The following is a 24,176-nucleotide window of genomic DNA, read 5'->3' on the forward strand; positions in this document are numbered from 1 at the left end:
TGTTTATCTGAAATGCCAATTTAACTGCTGTATTTATTTATTTAGCTAAATTCGAATACTTTACTCTAAGTTGACTTTCTAAGATTTTACATTTGAAAATAAACTTGACACATGCAATGGCAATTAAAAATAAAGCATAATGTGAGAAGTGGTACCAGGAACCCATAAAAAAGCTTAAAATATTCTACCTGGAATATGTTTTATCCCAGAGCTTGACCTTCCCACTTTCTTCTTATCATTCTATCTCAGCTTAAATGTCACTCCTTTAACAAGATCTTCCCTGGCCACCCATTCTTAAGTGGTTCCCCAGTCCCCTTTTTACCATTTTAAATTTTATTTTATAATGACATGTATCGTTCCTTGATATTTTCTTGTTTGTTTATTGACTGTCTCCCCACTATAATGAAAGCTCCTTCATAAGAACATTGATATTGGCTTTAATGTTTTTCATTATACCTAAAATGATGCCTGACAAATACCCTAAATATGTGGTCAGTACACTTTGGTAGCCTGAGGATAATAAGATATTGGTTCTAGAACATAAGCTTTGGAAATCAGGTTAAATGCTGGCTCTCTGTGTGATCTTGGGTAACTACCATAACTTCTCTAAACCTAGTTTATCCATATGAAATGAGGATAAAATTAGAAATAACTTCATAAGGTTGTGAAGATTAAATGAAATAAGAATCATCTGAGCACAGTGGTCAAGGTCTATGGACATGAAGGTGCAGATCTACCCCTTACAACCATCACTCAGGGAAATACCTATGTCTCAGTTTCCTCATTTAGGAAATACTAAATTCTCATGCCAGCATTTTATATCTCTTATCACCTCACATAGTAGGAAAGGATATTATATGGTGTGATGCACATAATGCACTCAACAGAAGGCCCAACATATGATAACTGCTCAATAAATATAGTCAATGAACACCTTTGAAATAGAAGACCTGCACTTTTGATATAGGCTAGGGACACACGCAAAGTATAATTGAAAGGAAAAAAACAAGTATCTGAAAAGCAGTAAAACCACTTCTTAAGAGTGGAGTCAGAGAAACCTGAGTCTAAAGTCAGTTCTATACTATCTACTCCTTCCAGGATTGATTTCCTCATCAGTAAAAGGTAATAACAGAAGTTACTTTAGAAAGTTGTTTCATTAAATGAGATAATGCATACACATTTCTCTCTAGTTCATTATAGCATCTAGCACAATGCCTTGCAAACATTTCTTGACACACTAACACATGATAAGGCACTTAGTTTGGTACAAAGTAAACCCTCAATAAACATTTGTCACCATTGTTTCTGATATTATTATTATTGTCATTATTGTGAAAGTTGAGAAGACTAAAAGTGAAAGTCACCATTTATGGCTGACAGCCTAATGGGAAGCTGTATTCTTAGTTATAAATATTTTTTTATGAGGACTCAGATTCAGATAGACTTTGTTTGTTAGCCCAAATGATTTACTTTTATTATTCTGCATTTGATTTCTTCTAACCTTCTCTAGGTTACAAGTGACCAAACCACAGTGCAAACATGAGGGTTGAAGGGATAATATTTCTCTAAACTCAGCCAATACCTAGGTTTCACTTATGACCAGAAAATCTAATCATGGCTACCACTATAGTATCTCATGTCAACTCTCTTACCCACTAACCCTGGAATGAAGCCTAAGTAAACATGATGTTTGTGCATACATTTAGGTCAGTCTGATATGTCCTGCCCTTCCTTTATCTAAATAAAAATAAATATTAGATTGGAACTATCCCCTTATCATTTCCTTGGGAAAACACATTTTAACCACAGGCTTTTGAATTTACAATCCAATTCCCCTTCCTTAGGTCTCTAAGCAGACTCTTATTAATGTTTACCCATTTCTTTCTCTTTCTTTGTTGTGTCATGCTAGGCTGTCATGGTGTCCCTGCTGACAGATTATTCACCTCAGCTCCAGAAGCCAAAGTTTTAATGCTGTGATGGTTGTCAAGAGAGAAACAATGTTCTTCAGTGACAAAATGAGTAGTTTATAAGGGAAGGGGAAGAGAATCCAAGAAATAAATCCCAATACATGGTATATGTGAACAATATGATATCGTTTTACCATGGTGCAACTTTCCTAAAGCACTTAATTTAAGTGTTGATATATGACTTGACTTGGTTTAAACTCTCTAATTCACAATTTCTGAGATACATTTGGGTATCATATACATTTGCTTCAACTAATATAAAATACTGTGTTCATAATGCATAATGTCTAAGCCATTAAATCTAATCTATGCTTATTATTTTAATAAATTATCACCCACACTAATTTATGAGTAAACATTTACCAGGCAGTCAGCAGCTGGTAGATCTATGGGCTGTGTTCATATCCCCCAGGACCAACAAAAAAACCAAATGATCCATCTTAACTGATATAGTGCAATCATCAGGCAAATGAGGTAGACAGATATTTACTTATGGAGGCAGATGATGAAATTCTTAGTATACAGCTATAACTATGCTCAAACTCTGGAATTTTTTCCAGTCATTTGTGGAAAGGAGGGCCCTTCTAGAGCACTCATCTATTTTCCATAATGAATACTTAATGTTACAAGACTAAAGAAGCCTTTGTAAACAAGTGGTAAAACCATGGATACATGGCTACGAATGTAAGAGCTATTAGAGTGACATTTTTGTAGGTTCACATTCTCCAGTAGGAGCAATTTAATTTCTCCTATTTGTGCTTTCATGCATCTACTCATACCACACACTGGATATTTCCATAAATCCGCTACTTGCCATACTTTAGCCTATTTTTCCTTCAATTTTTCTTTAGGATAATCAAAACTTCCATTGCTATATTATTACAGTGTACTTAAAGCTAGGTGTCTCTTGGGGGTGACTAAAATTTGAAATGTTAAATTATTATGACATAATTTGAATTTTTTGCTAAAAATTTAAACAACATAAGTGGAACTTTAAAAAAATAATGTATTTTACAGAGGACAAAAAAAGTAATTACTTTTACATTCTACCTCCACTATTAAAAGAATGTTTCCAGGCTGGATGACTGATATTTTTCAGCAGATAGCTATGACTTAAATGGGTAAGATATGAATTACAAATTAGATCTGCAATGAAGATGCAATAAAACATATTTTGTAGGGAAAAAAGGCTCATAATGTTACAGGGAAAAAATCATCTTTTATAGTAAATATCAAGGGTGACTTTCACGTTTGGTAATTCATTGGGAGCATTCAAGAAAGAAAGAGTAGAGTTTAGTGGACTATCAGTCTTTCAGCAGAGTGTACAGGAACAATTTAACCAGAGGGTGCTATGTAGATTGTGGGCCCCTCAAACTGTCTACATGCACTCTGTAATTGGTCCCCCATGGTGATGAGCCCTCATCTGTTTACTGGTTATTCTTTGAATCAAATGGAAAGTATAATCTTCTCTAATCAGAAAGAACTTGTAATAATTTTCTTGCCAAAATGTAGTCACTTTACTTCAAAAATATCCCAAGCTTTCTTTTTCAATGTACACATGATTAAACATCTTTCTTAAACCAAATCTCTATAAATTTGCTTTCTTAACTTTTCATCTTAAGAATACATTATTTATATTATCAAGAATAAAAAAAAATACAGGAAAGGAAAATTTAGCCTTAATTTTTCCAAAGCTATTTTTATCCATTTTGTTTCACCCATTTCTCCCTCATTTGCTTCTCTCTGTAACTACTGTGACAACAAAAATCAACAAAAACTCCAGCAATGACCCTTGGGTCTCTAATGTACATAATAGATCCTTCCCATTTCATCAATGTAACTTGCCAAAGAGTTCCTTTCTTCCAGGCTTTTTCTGCTATAAATTGGAAGTAAAAACATCAAGTGATTACAGTACAATAATTTCTATGTCAGAGAAGAATCATCAGTTGTTTTTTTTCTCAGTGATAGCTTTCCAGGAACTTTAGAAAAATAATTAAATGTCAGATATTTCTAATGGGTATTATGCTAATGATTTGACTATTATTAAACTCCCAGGCAGAAAGATCTGCATAGATTAATATGGCAGTGCAACATTAGAGTTCATATGCAAGCAAGTGACCCTAGAATCTTAGTTAAAATGGCAGGAGCCCCTTGGCCCAGTGCTAAAGTTCCAAGGCAAAGCTTCACACACACACACACACACACACACACACACACGGTAACCACATTCTTTTGGGGGGCCTTTTTGTCTTAGAAACTCTCATCAATGTTTAGATTATGGAGATGGTTGAAGCACATCTTAAGACATGTAATTTTGTAAGATTGATGATGTCTTTTAACCAATATGAAAGGCCATATCAAATGATGAGACATCAGTTAAGTCACGATGATCAGACTCCTATAACCAAGAACACCATATACTGACATGCAAGTTGTGCTCTGTGCAAAGATCTCAGGTGAAAGGTATGCGTGAGGGTTGAAATCTGGTCTGTCCTTCAGTTACTAAGTCTTATGCCTTCTTACAGGCCAGGAGGAAGGTGTAACCTTTTTTCTAAGTTTTCTACCTAGAGGGGACACTTTTCAATATTTCGTAAGGTTGAATACATGCTTTAAGTCACACAAAGGGACAGTATCTGGTCGGGGTGGCCCTACCATCGACTATTTACAACAGGATTAAAAATATATATCACCTTGTATTTGATTAAAATGAGACACATAGAGGCATTCCAATGATATTTTGGTATCTTGCCTTTGGTATCTTAGCTCCCTTTCAGTTTCTGCCATAGTTTCATTAGGACTCCAAAATAGTGTCTGTCCATCTTTGTGTGGCAAATACATGACACAGATCATTGAAGCAGAAATTTGACATCGACTCTTCAGTTCTTTTATATTTTCAAGAAATTCACCTCTAATAATTATCCAGAAAACTTAATGTCGATTATTTATAAAAGTATCTTGGTCAGAACATATGGAAGTGAATTCCCTGATCTAAACTTAAATTCTTTCATAGTTTTAATAGTGCCCAATTTATATCAATGACACCAGACTCAGTTTCTAATCAATGTTTTTGTGAAACTCATTTCCAGAGGAAATGCAAGCACAATGACAACTGCCTTTTGGAGCAAAGTCATTAGGCAAATGAATTTTTAAACTGTAACGAGGCTTAGAAATAATCCAGACTACCCCTTCATTTTACAAAAGAAGAAAACAGGAAATCACCAAAAAATGTTCCTAAGATACAAATATATTCTATAGGGAGGGACAAGGCATATGTTCAATACTCCTCTGCAAACTATCTGGGATCCTGCAAATGTAGCAGCTAGATTTGATTTACCTCATAGGCTGAGTCAGGAATAGGAAGCTGGCTGGTCCAGGACTATGGTTCTGTGTGGTCAAGGAATAGAGAGGAGAGTTCACACCTGAGGCAGGTATAGATATAGATACCCAGGGAAATGAATAGAGATCTAAAGAACATTCATGTAGTAAATGCTGTTGGTGCCCCATCCAGATTCCTTTTACCTGGGTTTGCCCATCCCCCAGCTACTGTCAGGATTAGCTGCTAATGGCTCACAGTTGCCTCTTTTTCTAAAGAGCAAACCCCTCAGCCACCAGGAACAACTTAGCCCAGGAGTTTAGACTGTCACCCTCATCTCACCACCAGTAGTCCACCATCAGTGAAGAAGTACCAAAATTTGGCTCCCTTCTTTCCAGTCAGGACCAACTCTGTGGTGAAATTCATGTGCCAGAGTTGCCCATGGGATCGGGCTGAAGTAGTATCTGTAACCAGATCTTCGATTAGCTTTCCCTGCTGCTAAACTGTTTCCCTTCTTCTTAGAATGCTTCCTCAGTAAATTATTTGCACAAGGATCCCCATCTCAGGCTCTGTTTCTAGGGAAACTAATCTAAAATGATCTATAAATCAGATTTTTCAGAGGTCTGTACTATTATTGCTCATCCTTTGGATATCAAGGGCAGAATAGGAGGGTAAGAGGCTATATGGTGACAAGTGGTGAAATGCTGTGCTTAGCAAGCAAAAACTTTTCTGGTTACCAAGATCGGCCTTTCTTTAGAAGGAAGCAGAACATTATACATAACAAATATTCTTTTCTGTCACATTTTCAAATTCATAACGAGGAATTTACTAATTGTATGAAATAAGAAACCAATTTATTTTCCTCAGAGAAGAGTAGATCTGACTTAACTAACAATATTTCTAGTTTACTTCTGTGATATTATAGTACCTATCTAGATTGGCAACCCTGGCAGCTGTTTAGTTGGTTTGCCCTTCGTGTTGGCTTTCTGGCTTCTGCCAAAGACTCTTACTCAGCAGTTTTGGATTGGGGCCTGAGAAATGGTGTTTTTAACAAGTTCTCAGGAATGCTGATGCTGCTGGTCCAGGGACAAAACTTTAAGAATCACTGGCCTGAGACAATTCTAAAGAATTATATGAGGTGTATTCATCCCCACATCTGCAAAGTACCACCATAAAGCATTTGACACAACACAAATCCTCTGACTATTAATATCTCTGGAGCCACTAAGGCCTGGGTTTCATTCCTCCTCTGCTATATAACAGCTGTCTAATCCTCCTTTCCTTATCTGCAAAACGGGAATAATGCCCATCTCCTAGTGTTACTGGGAGGATTAAATGAAGTAACATATATAAGAGTATTCGACTTAGAGCAAGTGTTAAGTCAATATTAGCTCCCTTTCATTTGATCCATTATTTCTAACACTATATAAGTTTTCTCTGGCCTTTTATAACAAAATTATATCCCAGCATCAGAAATGCATTGAGTAGAATACCTGGTGTCCAAAAAAGTGTAAGGAATGAGCTTGTATTCTGAAGTTAGCAGAACCCAGTAGCTGATGCATCAGTTGTGCCATCTCTCTCTAGAAGCTGGTTTGTGAATATGAGACCCCCGTGAGCAATTTGGATTTTTGCCATACCGAATCATAGATGACAGCAAGTCTGAAAACCTAAACAAGGTGACTAAACTCTGCTTAGAAAAACATGGCAGGAATGTATATTTACACGAAATGAATCAAATACATTTGACAATTGTTGGACTTGGGGTCTAACTGAAAAAAAGGGAAAGGGATTAGGGAAAACTCATCAGGGTTTATCCACCTTTGTCTGAAGCTAGAACTGCTCAAAGGAAGCAATTTCAAACTGTTCTTAAGGCAACAGTTCTCGAAAGTTTCAATCTCAGGACTTCTTTACATGCTCATAAATTATCTTCAAGAGCTTTTGTTTCTATGGAATATATCTGTCCATATATACACATTAAAAATTAAAACAGAAATGTTAGAAATATTTTCTTATTGCTTAATTTAACATTAGTAAATCAATTATAGGTTAGCATATTTTTATGAAAAATAACTATTTTCCCAAAAGAATTACTGAATAGAGTGGTTGACATTGTTTTATAATTTTTCACATCTTCAATGGCTGCCTTAATAAATGGCAGCTTAATTCTCATATCTACTTCTGCATTCTATCTGTGGCGCTATGTTGTTTTGGAGAATATTCGGCCTCACACAGATAAGTATTTAAAAAGGGAGCTCTAGTTTTTTCAAATAATCATGGATATTCTTTGCTGTTACACTGAAACTCCACAAATGATAGCTCCATAAAGATTAGTTGCAATGTGGAATCTGAAACTACATTGATGAACTTTTCTACACTGTTACATTAAACTTCATGTCTATTTTGTACTTTGAATGTATCTTTTACCCATGTGTGATTCCACATTAATCATTTGGAAAATATTAGTCCACTGAATTATGTAGATATTCTAAATAATAGCACATTACATTATTTAAAAATTTAAAAATCACAATTGTTAATATCACCACTGCTATGGTATGAATATTTGTATCCCCCTGAAATTCATATGTTGAAATTCTAACCCCCAGAGATTATGATATTAGGAGGTGAGAACTTTGGTCATGAAGGTGGAGTTCTCATGAATAGGATTAGTACCCCACAGAGCTCCCTAGCCCCTTCCATCATGTAAGGACACAATGAAAAGGCATCAGCTATGAACCAGGAAGAGAGTCCTCACCAGAACATGACCATACTGGCACCTTGGATCTTGGGCTTCCCAACCTCTAAGACTATGAGAAGTAAATATCTGCTACCCTGTCCATGATATTTTGTTATAGCAGCTCAAATGGATTAATAAAACTGTCTGTCTCATTAGAAAGATTTTTAGGTATTCTGAAGCAGATATAAATTCTACACAAATCTAATTTTCTTTTGAAAGCTCAAATTTTATCTTTGGCAAAAAATACTGTTAGTTACCTTCCTTGAAATGACAGGTTTACCTCATTCATTTTAGTGAAGATGTCTACCAAATACCTAAGTCCTAATGACCATAGTTTGTGAGTTATTTTTTCTTTCTTTCAATTAAAACTTGTGTACCATACAAAAGGTGGCTAGTTCAATAACTCAAAGAATTGCACAAGTGCTTCTTGATCATCATATTTCCTCATGCAACAGAAAGGCTTAATGTTTACTTCTCATGTCATCACACAGAATATTAAAGAGATGTGTATTTAAGGGTTGAAATTTAGCATTAATAATCTTTACTGCTTCATCAAAGACCTTAGTAAGTGAATCTGTCTTTTAAAAAAAACTGCTTGTGATAGTGAAGAATAAAATGACTTTTGGTTCGTGCTAAGGTGTCAGCAATTTTACCCACCAACCCTTTTGTACCACCCACTGATGCTGCTGGTTCAGGGACCACCCATTGTGAAGCAAGGCCCCATACTGCCTTCAGGGATCCAAGGAACGTCACATGGGAAAAACTCTGAAACATCCAATCCTGATTCAACCAGTAATAGCTAACTCTACTCTGATTTTATCTGTATTATTTAGAAATATTTCCCCAAAATATTGTGGTGAAAAATAAAAATTTTATGATTCACTTCTATAAAGCAAGTCTTGGCTCTCCACTAACTGATAAAATCTGTATTGAAATTTATTTTTATCCATCCTGTACATATAAAACCATCTATTATTTTGAGTCTCAGCTTTGTGCCACACAGTGTGTTGGGCACTGAGAGATATAGTAATGAAAAAGAAAGACATGATCCCTGCCCTCATGGTGCTTATCGTCTAGTAGGGGAGACAGACAACCACATGAAATAAGATCTGTGAAGGAAACAAATAGGATACTCTAGTAGAGATCCAAGGACAAAAGAAAAAGTACACATTTGGATCAACAGTTCTCAAACTTCAGTGAATATCAGAATCATCTGGAGAGCTAATAGATAATACAGAGGCCCTGGCTTATAGAAGTAGGTAGATCCTGGGTCTCCGTAGTTTTATCAAGTGATTTCCCAAAATTTGAGTAGTGCTGCTTTAAATACATTGCCCAGAGAAAGCGTCTCAGAGAAAATCACCTTAAAACTGAGTCCTGAATAATGAGAATAATTGAGGAACCTGAGTTTTTCAATGGATCAGATTTTTTTCTGAGGTGATGCCAGTTCTTTTCAGTTATAGGCTGAGCTGTAAGACTGGTAAGTCCATTTACTGCTTACGTGAGCCTGTTCCACTTTTTATTACAAAAAAAATATTTTATACTTAAGCAAACAACTACGAGTTGCTATAAAAACTATATTTTATAAGCAAAAGTTACACTAGACATTTTGTATTTATAAGCCTTGTTATAGAACATCTTACTAAAGATCCTATCCCATTAATAAGGAACAAAGCACATGTCTTTATTTTTAAAAACTTACGCCCCTACTGGCTATTTTTCCAACAATGCCGTTTTATGTGGTCACTAGAATATAAATGTCCTCTAATTTCTCTTTGTTATCTCTCTGGACTTGTACAACCATCATGACACTTTGAATTAATTTTCAAAGTTCTTATGCTAATAAGATTATCTCCCCTCAAGGTTTTTCATTAAATATAATTGTAAAAATTACACTTCTTTAACCAAGGTCAATAAAAAAAAATTAAGGTATTTAATTTTTGATCCCCATATAATTAACTGAAGAATGGAAGAAAACAGTATTTCAGTGAAAAGAAATAGTATACAGGTTGGCCCTGAGGTGAAAAAGGTGTTGGCTTCTTCAAGGAACTGGACAAAGATGAGTATAGCTAGAGTATGGTGATCAAGGAATAGAAGAACAAAAAACAAGTCTGGAAAGATGAACAGGAGTTAGTCAATGTAGGCATTTGATGTCAAGGCAAGAATTTTGAATTTTATTATAAATACAATGAGAAGCCATTTATAGGACACATCCATTAGGAGTATTCTGTGAGGACAGCTATGTGTGCAGTGTATTATAAAATAAACATCATTGTGTATGAATAGACTGTTATCTGTTTTATCCATTGATCTCTTTGATAGTTGGTTGGCATGAATTAGCCCTTAAAGTATACTCAATTGTTGACAAACCAATAAAATGACATTTCCACATCTTTAAAGTTGAGAACCAAATATCTGACTGAATTTGGACCATTTAAGAATCTACAACAAATATGTTTGTAAAAGGAGGGCCCTGGAAGACAAATGTTGACAGAACTGGCTCCAGAATCCTAAGCCCTATTTATTGACTTATACTTTACTCCATATTTTTATTCCTCCATTGTTAATTCTTGCCCTTTTCTGTTTCACTGTATTCACCTTACTATTAGTCTTTCAATGTGTTATATCCCCCCAGTCTCCTTGTCTCCCTCCTGGAGCAATTGGAACTTGAGATCACATGTTAAGTGTACTATAGCCTAAGGGATAGGAATATGGGCTATTTAAATCTCATCTCTCCTCTTATTAGCTGAATGACCTTAGCTAAATCCTTTAACATCTCTAAGCTTCAGATTCCTCATCTGTAAATAGAGGATAATAACAGTGGCTAATTATAGAAATAAATGTGCAAGCCCAGGAAAAATAATTCATGGCTTGCTACATTGTACACGCTCAAAAATGTTACTAATATATCTTTAATTTCCTAATTAAAATTTCCATTTATATTGTCATCTCACATTTTGAGCTTTTTTGGTTCAAGAAGTATATAATTTATTTTCGAATCTACCATGCCACCTTTTATTCCGTTGTTCTGTAAATAATTTCCTGTCCTCCTGATACAACTGTGAAATGCCACAAGACTTCAGAGAAAGGAGAAAATACCTTCTTCAGGACTGATAATGAAACTCTTCAGGTCAGTGGTTAGATATGATTCCATCATTGAAGGGCTGGTAACATCTGGATAGGCAAAGAAAAAGGAGGGCATTGAGGTTGGCAGGACTGTGAGCAAGTGTATGAGATGGGAATGTGTGAGATGGGAATTCTTGTGTGATGGTTAGTGAGTAGTCCATATTGTTTGAAATGGAGGATTTGTGTGTGCAAATATTTGGAAAAATATGTTCGTGCAAAACTTAGGAGCATCTCCATTAATAAGCTACCAAGTTTAGACTTTTTCCTGCAGGATTTGGGGAGACATTGAACAGATTGGCATGAGAAAGGGACATAATAAAAGCAGTGTTTCATCAACATTGATCTCGTATACTGTGTAGACTTATTTGGGAAACCAGTTTCATGGCTATTTTGTTCTTTGAACTAGAGTGGCAGGTGTGGAAATGGAAGACGATCCAAGAGAAAACTGACAAGACTTGGAAGTTGAATCAAAAACTCAAAGAGAAAGAATAAACACTTTGAACTTGAAATTATCATGAAACATATAAAAGCAGGTCAAGTCACCTCTTGGCCTCAACAGTTCTATCTTCAATAAAATATATTTTAGCTTCACAGGGATGAGAACTTAAGCAAAATACTTGGTGTGAAGCATAAATATAATAGATGCAAGGACCTCTAGCTCCTTACCTAGCACAAGAAAGCAATGAATAAATGTTTTCTCATTTTTTAATTATCTTGATACCTTGGGAAATAGAGCCCCATAAACAAACCAAGGCAGTTTTATAGGGTGAGACTAGTTAAGGGAAAGCATTAAAGGAGATGCTTGATATACATTTCTTGTCTTCAAATCTTGATTTACAGATTAATGGATCAAACAAACACATTTCCTGTTCATGGGTCTGATAGTAAAAAAGAGAAACTACTTAGTTATAATTATTAATGGTTTCCCCGTGTTTCCTTTTTCATCAGTAAAAGCTTAATAACAGCAAAACCTTGCAGATATAAACATCTCTTTTTCTCTGACCTAACAAAGTCCAAGTTCTTTTATAATTAAATTATTATCCTTTAAATGCCATTGAGAGAAAGTTACACATATTTAAGTAAGAGTAGACAGTTATTCTCAGTAATAAAATACATGATCCATTACTTCCTCTGGAGCTGACCACTTCTCTGGACCATGAAGTGACCACTTTCCTCCTTGCACCACTTCGATTTGGGCCAGAGACTCGACTTGACATTGTTTCTTGGAATCACTTATAGTGGCTTTTCTAAGGGCCTTTGTACTTATAAAACTCTTTTGTTATTCTACAGGCCTGCTTCCGAAGAACAAAGGATACTATAATAAATAGTAAAACAAATCCACATCACAAGCCTGTGTATCTAGCAGGGTACATGTACCTCAAGCTCTCTAAGAGGCTCTGAGAGCACTAATGTGCCTTTTTCCTGACTGATAACAGCTCAGTTAGTCTTACTTAAAAGTGGGGAATTCCCACCAGAATGGCTGACATTTAAAGGAATTATAACACCTAATGTCTATGAGGACAGGATAAGATAGGGTAAAACTAAAACTATTACATCTTGCTGATGGGAACGTAAACTGGTGCTACCATATTTCAAGGCTATTTGGCAATATCTAGGAAAGCTGAACATACATGTGTCCCATGACCCAGCAATTTCACTCCTGGATATACACTCAAGAGAAATGAGTGATTATGTCCACCAAAAGAGTTGTTCAAGAATCCAAAGCAGCTTTTTTCATAATAGCCCCAAACTGATAACAGCCCTAATGTCCATCAACAGAATGGGTCATTAAATGATTGTATATTCATGCAGTGGAATACCACACAATGAAAATAAATGAAGTATATCCAAAAAAACAAAGATGAATTTCATAGATATAATGCATAGTGGAAAACACCAGACACAAAGGGTCCCATGAAGTTCAAGGATGGGCAAAATTAACTTATGGCTATAGAAGTCAGAATAGTGGTTACTTTTATGTGGATGGATACTGAATGGGAAGGAGCATGAGGGAGCTTTCTGGGAGTTCTAGAAGTGTTCTATATCTTAATCTGATTGGTGGTGAAATGAGTATATGTAACAATTCATTGAGCTGTTCTTTTAATATGTGTGTACTTTGAGGTATAGAAATTTTATCTCAATTAAAAATAAATAGATAAATAAATAAATGAATGCATTTAGTTTTTCACCATTAAAAATGTAGGGAAATTCAAAGCATGGAAATTAATTGGGTTTCCCAAGGTTATCCTTTGTATAGATTTGAAAATGTACTCCACTGTACTGCTTCAACTACACTGCTCACTAAAGAGTAATTATATTTTGAAAACATTTTATTTGATTAAAGGAATTGGGCATCTTTTTTATTAGAACAAAGGTCTTAACTCTCTGTTATTGGTGGATTCACCAAATATCTGCTCTGCCAAACTGGGAGACAAGAGAGGGCTTCAAGAGATTGAAAATGCATTGCTGTTTCCCAGTCCTACTGCTAAAACTATCTCCCAAAAGAGACTACTTTGGCTGGGATCTTTATTGGATATCCATCCAACATACCATATTATTTACAATGTATTAGTACTGTGCATTATATTAAGAGGATACAGCCTCCTCTCTTTTAATGAAGAGGCTGAAGAGGCTATAATACATCCTTAAGGAATTTATGTCTTTTTTAAAAACTTTATATTAGTTTCAGGTATACAGCACATTGGTTGGACATTTATATAGTCAATAAAGTGATCTCCTCAATTACTCTAGTACCCATCTGGCACTATACATAGCCATTACAGTAATATTGACTATATTCCCTATACTGTACTCTACATCCCCATTATTGTTTTGTATAATGTGTTGTTTATCTTTCAGATAAAAGCCCACATCAGGCTATTCTCATTAAATGAGATCAGCAATAAATTCTGAAAACAGGTCTTCTTAACCGTTCATGGACTCCAAGGAACAGACTTGAGAGGCTTCATGAACCCCATGAAATTACACACATTTTTACACGTGTATTTAGTATTTTTTCTGTAAAGAGAAATAGATCTCTCAAATCTCCTACAGTGTGGACCATAAGTGACTGATAGCCCAGCTGTTACACTCTGAAATCTATCATTGTGTTGATGCCAAGGCTACACTTCCCACAGCCTGCTGCAAGCCAGTGATGCAGAACTTCTCTGACAGCACCTCTGGTTTAGGGACTCTCTGATAGCCTTGTAGAACTCCTTCAGAAGTGTGTTGCAGTCTAAGATGCTTCCACCTAACTTTTATACCTTCTTTATACCTTCTCTGGATCCTTTACCTAGAGTCAGATCTGCTTTGAGGTCTTCAGCCTCCACCAGTTCTCTCCCCATATTACTTCATAGGCACTATCCTTAATAAATCTCTTGCATGGTTAGCTCCATTGTGGCATCTACTTCTTATAGGATCCAGAATATATAAGTGGCACCAGAAGTGGTCTGAGAATATAGGTAGTAAATTGTGGAATTAGAACTTGGTCACTTACTGCCCTGCAGGTTAAGATGACACTGTCTTGGTTGGTAGGTAGAGCAGAGGTAGTCCCTGGTACAAAGTGGTGACTTAAGTGCTAAAGATTTCATCGGTAATAATCCAAGTGGATGAGTCCAAGGGTCAGGGACATGTTGGAATATCCGAATATCCCCTCAAAAGTAAAAACAGTGCTGAATCGTACATTCCCTACCACAGAGAAGGAAGCACAGCATCTGGTAGACTTCTTTGGGTTCTGGACAGACCCAAAGCACATTGCACTCCTAAAAATATTCCTCTGGCATGGAAGACTGCCAGGTTTAAGTATGGCCCAGAGCAGATAAGGGTTCTGCAGCAGGTCCAGGCTATAATATCAGCAACTTTGCCATTTGGGCCATATAATCCAGCAGACCTTATGGTGTTAAAAGTGTCAGTGGTGGAAATAGATATAGTATGGAGAGTATGGTAAGCTCCAGCAGGAGAAAAACAATGTAGTCCCTGGGAATCTAGAATAAAAGTATGCTATCTACAGCAGAAAAAATGATGTGCCTTTTGAGAAACAGGTCCTGGTATGTTACTAGGCCCTGGTAAAGACAAAACGTTTGACCACATGCACCAAGAACTGTGTAGCTGGAGCTATCCATTATGTGTTAAGTTCTTTCTGAACTGTCAAGTCACAAGGTCAAAGAGACCTAGCATCAGTCCATAATAACATGGAAATGGTACATCCAGGATGGGGCCCAAGCAACACTAGAGGACACAAGTAAATTGCATGAGGAAGTAGCTCAGATCCTCAAGTCATTCATAAGAGTTGTATCAGTGACCCACCAAGGCTTGACCTGTAGACCTATGGGGGAAGGTCCTCATACAAACAGTGAAAGGAGGAGAATAAAACTCTTGTTTGGTTTATAGATGGTTTGGCTCAGTGTGTGATTGAATCTGAAAATGGAGAGTGGATATATTACACCACATTTAGGAGTGAATGATAATGAGAGAGAAAATCTTCCCAATGCATGGAGCTGAGGTGGTGTATCTGGTCATCCATTTTGCATGCAAGAAACAGTGGTCTGAGATGAGAATATTTAGATTCATGGGAAGTGGTCAATAGCCTGGAAGGGAAGGCTACAAGATCAGATACAAGGTGTTCTGGGGTAAAGACATATGAATAGAAACACAGGAGTGGTAAAAAAAAAAGTGAAGATCTTTGTGTTCCATGTAAATGTCCACCAGAAAGCACCCACCACAGAAGAGGCAATGAATAACTGAGTAGACAAAATGACTCAGCCAGTTGACAGCAGCTAGAATTTGTCAACAGCCACCCCAGAACTGGCATAATGGGCATATTCAGGAAGTGGCCACAGTGGCCCACATGTAGGCTGATAACACTGACTCCCACTACCAAAGCCAATCTAGCTACTGCTACCTCTGAATGTTCAACATTTTGGCAACAGAGACCCATAATGAGCTTCCAGATGAGGCACTATCTCTTGGTTATATGGTGTCAAGTCAACAATACTGAGCCCCCTCCACCGTAGAATGGTCGTAAGTTTGTCCTTATAGGGTTAGATACTTATTCCAGGCATGCATTCACCTTTCCTGCCTGTAGAGCCTCAGCCAGTACCACTGTCCAGGGGATTATGGAGGCCTGATCCACAAGCATAGAATTCCACATAACATAGCATCTGACCAGGGGACCCATTTTACAGCAAATGAAGAGTGGGAGAGAACCCATGACCAGCATCTGTTGGTTGTATCACATACTACACTCTCCAGAGTAAGCCGGACTCACTGGAATGGCTTTTGAAAGGAATAACTAAATTGCCAGTTTTGAGGCAACACTCTGAAAGAAGGGGTACTTTTTAGGATACAGTGTAGATATTAAATCGGAGACCTCTCTTTGGTCCTGTGTCCCAAGTAGGAAGAATATATGGATCCAGAGACCAAAGGGTAGAACCATTAGTGGTTCTACTTACCGTATGAGGACTCTGCTTCCAGTTCCAGCAACTCTGGGTACAAAAAGGATGGTGGTCATGGTCCCCAATAAGGGCATACTTTTGCCAGAGAATGCAGGATGTGTCCCATTGAACTACGAGCTATGGCCACCACCAGGACACTTTGGACTCTTTATGCCCAGGGACCAGCAAACAATAAGAAGAGTCACAATCATAGCAAGAGTAATGGATGCTGATCATTAGGAGGAAGTAAGGCTTCTTTTACATAATGGCAGCAGAGAGGAATGTGTGTGTTACTCAGGTGATACATTTGGGCACCTCTTGCTACTCTCTTAATCAATTATGACTATGAATGGGCAAGTGTAGTAACTCTAGCCTCAAAAGAATATGATTACCAAGGGCTCAGACCTTTCAGGAATGAAAATTTGGGTTATACCACCAGATAAAGCCAGTAAAACCTATAAACGTGATAGCTGATGGTGAGAGAAATTTAGAATAGATAGTAGAGGGAGAGGATGACTATCAATCACAGCTCCAAGACTAACTGCAGCAACAGGGAATGTAACCCTTCTTTTCTGAGGATCCCCTCAGTAAGAGAGGTGCATGGGAACCATGGAGGATCTGCTCTTGAATTTTTGAGAAGTAGATCTGTGTAGTGCAAGGAATAGACTGGCAGCCATGAGAATGCCCCTCTTAGATTTCTGACTGTCAAACTGTACCTGGTTGAGAGCTCCAGTGGCTCCCAAGGCAGTGAATGAACATGGCAGGTACACTAAGGCAAGTGTGTTCCTGGGAGTTGTGGGACAACTCTGACAGACAACTTTGAATCTAGGACACTGGCCTTGTAGAACTCTCTTAAAAATGCACTGAAGTCTAAGACTCTTCCGCCTAATCTTCCTTTCCTCTCTCCTCTGTAGGGAATCAGATCAGATATCCTTCTCAGTCTGATGGCTCTCCTAGCCTCTCCTTTTCTGCCTTCCCCATTTATTTTCCCCTCACAAGCCTTTCTCTCAATAAATCTCATACACAACTAATCCCATCTCAGAGGACCTGGATCAACAGATCTGTGACATAAAAAAGGTTATAACTTGTTTGCCAGATGCTGAGTTTGCATTCTCACCTTAGAAGAACCAGGAACAGAATTTGGAATAGTTCTTGAATCAGATCACTGATCATTCTTGCCATATCACTGATCAAGGCAAATAAGATTGTGCTGATATATTTGGGAAAATGAGTCAATACTGGGAATAAGTTTAGGTACAACAATGATTATTATTTCCTCTGGCCAGGCAGGTAACCCTTCCAATAGAGTCAGCCTTATCATATAAACTATAGGGACTCAATGGAATGTCACAAAACCAATTAACCTGGAGGAATAGTCTGTTTTAAATTTACTTATTAAAATAATACATTAAAGAATAAAAATCCTTCCCGAATCATCTATGCTATCAGTTACTCCAAGAACTTGAAGTATACCATGAACAAAACGGCTTTCTCAATCCTGAAAAATGCAGTGACAAGGGAAGATAATTGCAAACTATTTCTGGAGAAAATTAAATACATACATTTCAGATTTTAGACAGTTAAGTATTTATATATATATATATAAAACATGCATTCTCCAACCACCCTTGAGCTTTCTTCATGGCATTAATCATGTTCTGCTAGTAGGGAGAGGGACAACAACTACCTAATAGATCTGTTACCCATGGGAGAGTGCCTAAGAGGCTGGTGACACCTTCCTCTTATTAGTGGCAGAACTGATTCAGAGTACAACTACCTGACTCATTTATTCATGGATATGTTGTCAAGAACAATCTTAAACTATTTCACAATATAATAAAAAACAAATAAACTCAAGCAAAATTCATACTCTTTCCTCTTTCTGTCCCATCCTTGTCTTGGTAATATGTCCTGGGTCTTTGCTCCTCAAAAGAGCAAAATAAAAATCTTATTTTATAAAATCCAATGTCTGAAATCCCTCCTAAATGTCGGCCTAACTTAAAGTAGTTGAGGGTATGATCTTCCTAGTGTAATATGTGTAGAGAGGAGAGACTGGAGGTGGAGTCCAGAATATAAGCAGGGGTGAAGCCTTTTTCAAAGCATGAAAAGTCCCAAATGATCCTTCCTTGAGAGTAATGTCTCTGGGAGAGCATCCTAGTATTCATGACAGGATATTAGGATGAAGAGGCTATTGGAACATCAGCAGGTTGATCAGATCATCCTTCATTCTTACATTTGTAGCTGATACGGTTGCTGAAATCATCTGGGTATTTTCTTAAGGACAAAAAAAATACTGGACGTTCATTCCAGATCTGCAATTTAATTAATAAGGAGACCCAATTCACCAAGTGACCCTAGAATAAGCATCTAATGTCTTGCACCCAAATTTATCCATTTGTAAAACTAAGGTTAGGCTATTTATCTGTTCCTTATTGAATAGGTTATTATGAAAGGGAAAATGGCCTAATTTTAATTGAACCAAGTTATAATGGCACAAATAAAGTGTGAAATCTGATTCATGGGAATCTTTCAACATTATCCATGTTGGTTTTGCATTCACCAAAGTAAAACCTAGTAGCTTTTATAGACTCCAAAAACCCAGCTTCAAACATTCTTTGAGTACCCCGAGAAGGAAAAGGACAGAATAAATATTACTAGTCAATATTACTAGTTTAAAGGTGATAATATTAGTGTTATAAAACCATTACTCAAATGGTGTTGTTTTCAAAAGAGCATATTTCATACAACTAAAAGTAAATTTTAAATAGCTTATTTTTTTATTTATATTTCAACAACTCTATGAAGGGAAATACACAGTCCTCAGCAATTGCCTTAAGATTCCCTTTTTCATTCTTCTCCCATCACATATCATCGGTGCTTCCCCATCTCTGTCTTTTCAATCAACACCTTGATATCCATGCTTACATGGAATTCGTTATCTACATCTAACGACTCATGATTCTATGAAACTCTTGTCCATGTAATCTGCTTTACCATTTTTTTATGATTCTCCAGTACCTAAATTCTCAAACCAGTCTATCATCAGAAGTCCCTCCTAGGAAGGTAAGAAAAGGAAAGAGCAAGAAGCAGTTCATTTTAAAGGACATGAGAAGCATAATGGCCAGAAACTCTCAAGTGTCAAGAATTCTGACTTCATCAAACTATGATCTGGCTTTCATCTACTATATTACATATTTATAAATCTTAAAATATTTCCTAAATGGTTTTCACTACTAGCATATTAAGAGTAATGGTTTTCATTGGAGAGGGAAGCAAGCCATCTGACATGGAAATAACAATAGCCTCTGTCTCTAGCTGGTCAGCTCCAGCTCCAGCAGTAATTGAATTGAATGTTTTCCAAGTCCATTCACCAAGAATTGTTCAAAATGATTCCAAGAGAGGAATTTTTCCTTTTAAATTTCGCAGAGCACCATTCAAAACAAAAAACTCTGAAACACACAGAGTATCAAATAAAAACATTAATAATGATTGGTATGCATTGAATAATTTCTTTGGAATCTTGCTCCCTCTATATATGTGTATATACATACACATATACATGTATATAAACACACATATATGTATGTGTGTATATCTAGATAAGTAGATAGATAGATAGATAGATAGATAGATAGATAGATTGATACATGATAGATGGATACACACACACACACACACACCAAGCACAATTGGTCATTTCAGATAAGTAGGTCAGGTCTTGGATAATATGTTCATGAGCTATAAACTAGTTTTTGTATTTGAGCACATATTGTATTCTACCTTGTATTATTGTTACTTGTTAACAGGCCTATTTCCATTAGCTCATAAAACTCTTGAATACAAGAGCAATACATTTTATTTATTTGTATTCTCTACAGCAGCGCTTCTCAAAATGTGGTTTGTAAACTGCAGTTGCTCCCTGTCTGTAAACTGTTACCGGTCTGCAATAAGGTAAGTACACAAACCAAGAGTATGTATTTACAGTCATTTATAGAAATTTAGAATTATATTAAGTGCATGATCATTGTACTCATCTTGTGAACAAGGCATAGGCCAGATTGGGTGAGGACGAACTCTCTTGGATGAGTTGCATATGGTATAAGCTGTATACTTGTCTTGGGTAGGAATAAATAAATAAAAACAAACAAACAAACAAACAAAACTGTGCTTTACCACAGATAGTTTGAGAAGCGCTGCTCTAAATCGGGCTCCTGTAAGTCAAATCCTACTAGCCACCTTCTTGATTTTTGTATGTAAACTTTTATTGGAATAATCCATGTCCATTCATTATTTTCTCTATTGCATTCACCCTACAGAGGCAGAGTTGAATAGTTGCAGCAGAGACTACATGGCCTTCAAAATTTAGTGTATTTACTATCTGACCCATTAAAGGTTTGCTGATCCTTGCCCTAAAAATATGTTTTAAAAGTTTATTTGACTGTAATCAACAATAAGAAATGAATTTTATTTTGCAAACAAGTGGACATGTATTTATCTGAGATAAAAGTTTAACAAACGCTATTTACTCATACTACATGTAATGTACTCTATTTCTATTCTTCTCTGTTCAGTTTTATTAAAAAATAAGATTGGATACCACATAATAAATATTAAAACCTACTATTGATTTTTACCCACAGTTTGAAAATTACCCCCTTGAAATCTCCTAGCATAGTGTCTGGCATATAGATGATATGTAGGAAATATTTACTGAATAGTTTATTGATATTTATTAATGTCATAGCTATTTTCCTCTTATGTCACATAAGGTTTGCTGATATTCAGTATCATCTCCACCTTCTAAGTTCTCCCTTGTACCACAAGGACTGAAAGCCTGGAAACTACATTTCTCAGATTCCTTAGTTATTAAGGTTCCACTTAGATTTTGCTATGAGAGAAAATGAAGGTGGGATAAAGGAGGAACTATTACTCCCCAATGGCAGGCACATGGGGATAAGCAAACAAAGGCAGTAAACACAGAATTTTGCCACACATTTCCAGTCATCCACCTAAGAATTATTTTCTCCATTGCCACAGGTCATGGAGATAGTGGCAACTTCATTGTGATCCCTGTACTTCCACAAAAGGAATTTGAGGGGAAAATTACAAAAAGGAAGAGTCATAGTTATGGTATACTGGTAAATATTTAGCAACTTGCTCTAATTTGTAGAATTCGCCAATTTCAATGATGTAAATACAGCGAAAATGATTACTTTCAAGCTGCCAATATGGCGCCAATGAATGTGGAGTTGGGAAGAGATGCACAAAATCAGCTCTGTAAGCTAGTGGGAGCTGGCAGAAAAATACTAGTTATAATGTTATTAATCCCAATTTTCATGTGTTTTCTAGGCATTCTATCTTTCACCTCCTAAAGTATTTCCTTTTATTTAATAGTTTATTCTTGTTATTTATAGTAGTTATGTTCTATAAAGCCACTGCAAACATTGAATTAGCACATACTGAATCAGCACTCCTAAGAAAAAAATACAGGGTTAGATTCCTGCAAGCCTTTCATCACAATGTTTTCATCAACCTATAAATACATAACTTTGTTTTATCTTTGTTTCTGTTTAAAGATATATGATTGTGTATACATTGTTGGTTTATTAACACTGAACTAACGGCCAAAAGCATTATCACTTGTGCCTGAATTAAGCTCATCTAACAAAGGTATTTTATCCATAAAACGCATCACGGTCTTTTAGTGCTAAGGAACCCTAGCCAGCACTTCAGCACTACATATTTGGGGGCCATTTTATTTATTTTATTTTTATCATTCTTTTAAGATTTTATTTGTTGAGATTTTTGGAAACATAAAATAAGTTATGGAATAAAAACAAAATAAATATTTTCAACATTTGAAATAATTCATTCAGTTCAATGATCAAATACATTTCAAAAGAAACACCAACATCTTGCTAATTTCAATAAGGGATAGCATGGGATGATTTTTAAACATTCACATTTTTTCCCATTTTATCAGTATGGGAGTACATTTAGAATTTGTTTTGAGTGGATATTTGGTTTACTCACAACTCACATTTTCAATGTTTGCGTGAAACATACACTGTAACTTTAGAAACAGAATTGCTAGTTAAGAAACTGGCATTCTGTGAACAGAGCATTGTAACCAAAAGCATACACAAAAAAGAAATGATCTTGAACTCCTCTGGTCAATGGAGATAAATATATATTTATTCATAGGTTTTTAATTTTGTTTGGTTTCATTTAATTTGATTCTTTAAAAAAATTAATTTTAATTAAGTTTATTAGGGTAACAGTGGTTAATACAGTTATATATTTTTCAGGTGTACATTATATTTGACATCTGCATATTCTATTGCATAATTACCACCCAAAGTCCAGTTTCTTTCAGCTGCCATATATTTGATCTCCTTTACCCACTTCGCCCTCCCCCTAAACCCTACATTTGATCCTCTTTGACCTCGTCTACCTCCGCCCTCCTCCCCCACCCCACTAGTAACCACTAGTCTGCAGTCCTCTGGTAACCACTAGCCTATAGTCCATGTCCATGAATCTCTGTTTGTTTGTCCTGCTCATTTGTTGATTTTAGGTTCACATCCCACATATAAGTGATATCATGTGATTTTCAACTTTTTCTGTCTGGCTTATTTCACTTAGCATGATTATCTCGAGGTCCATCTATGTTGTAAATGGCAGTATTTCATCTCTTCTTATGGCTGAGTATTATTCCATTGCATATATGTACCACAGCTTCTTTAGCCAATCATCTATCATAGGACACTTTGGTTGTTTCCACATCCTGGCCACTGTGAATAGTGCTGCTATGAACATCAGTGTACAAATATCTTTTTGGATATGGGTTTTCAAGTCTTTGGGGTAAATACCAAGTAGAGGGATTGCTGGATCATATGGTAGATCAATTCTCAGTTTTTTTGAGGAGCCTCCATACTGCTTTCCATAGTGGCTGTACCAATTTGCAGTCCCACCAGCAGTGTATGAGGGTTCCTATTTCTCCGCACCCTCTCCAATATTTGTTATTACTTGTCCTGTTGATTATAGCCATTCTAACAGATGTGAGATGATATCTCATTGTAGTTTTTATTTGCATTTCCCTAATAGATAGTGATATTGAGCATCTTTTCATATATCTGTTGGCCATTTGTATGTCCTCTAGGGAGAAGTGCCTCTTCAGGTCCACTGCCCATTTTTTTATTGGATCATTTGTTTTTTTGTTGTTGTTGAGTTGTATGAGTTCTTTGTATATTTTGAATATTAGGTCCTTATTGAAGGCGTTGCTTACAAATATATTTTCCCATTTGGATGGTTGCCTTTTTACCTTGCCGATGGTTTCTTTTGCTGAACAGAAGCTTTTTAGTTTGATGTAGTCCCATTCATTTATTTTTGCTTTTACTTCCCTCTCCTTTGAGGTCAAATTCATAAAATTCTCTTTAAGTCCAAGGTCCTTGAGTTTAGTTCCTATGTTTTTTTCTATGCATATTATTGTTTCAGGTCTTATATTCAGGTCCTTAATCCATTTTGAATTAATTTAGGTATGTGGTGATTGACAACAGTATAGTTTCATGATTTTGCAGGTAGCCTTCCAGTTTTCCTGACACCAT

The 24,176-nt window shown here is 36.3% G+C and overlaps 1 protein-coding gene across 3 annotated transcripts in view; it reads left to right on the forward strand.

Annotated features, from left to right (window-relative positions):
• Nucleotides 1-22,336, forward strand: part of OTC (ornithine carbamoyltransferase) — an 82,969-nt gene extending 60,633 nt beyond the window's left edge. The window contains exons 10-11 of one of the 3 annotated variants that reach the window (XM_036226818.1): nt 20,451-20,523; nt 20,889-22,335. In XM_036226818.1, coding sequence (XP_036082711.1) covers nt 20,451-20,477 — 27 coding nt within the window. In that variant the 3' untranslated portion in view covers nt 20,478-20,523; nt 20,889-22,335. Of the gene's footprint in view, nt 1-1,909; nt 20,116-20,450 lie in introns of those variants that run through there. The other 2 variants (XM_036226816.1, XM_036226817.1) reach the window with 2 other exon arrangements.
• Nucleotides 22,337-24,176: the final 1,840 nt, after the last annotated feature.

This window comes from Rousettus aegyptiacus, unplaced genomic scaffold (genome assembly GCF_014176215.1).
Source record: "Rousettus aegyptiacus isolate mRouAeg1 unplaced genomic scaffold, mRouAeg1.p scaffold_m13_p_9, whole genome shotgun sequence".
Lineage (NCBI taxonomy): Eukaryota > Metazoa > Chordata > Mammalia > Chiroptera > Pteropodidae > Rousettus > Rousettus aegyptiacus.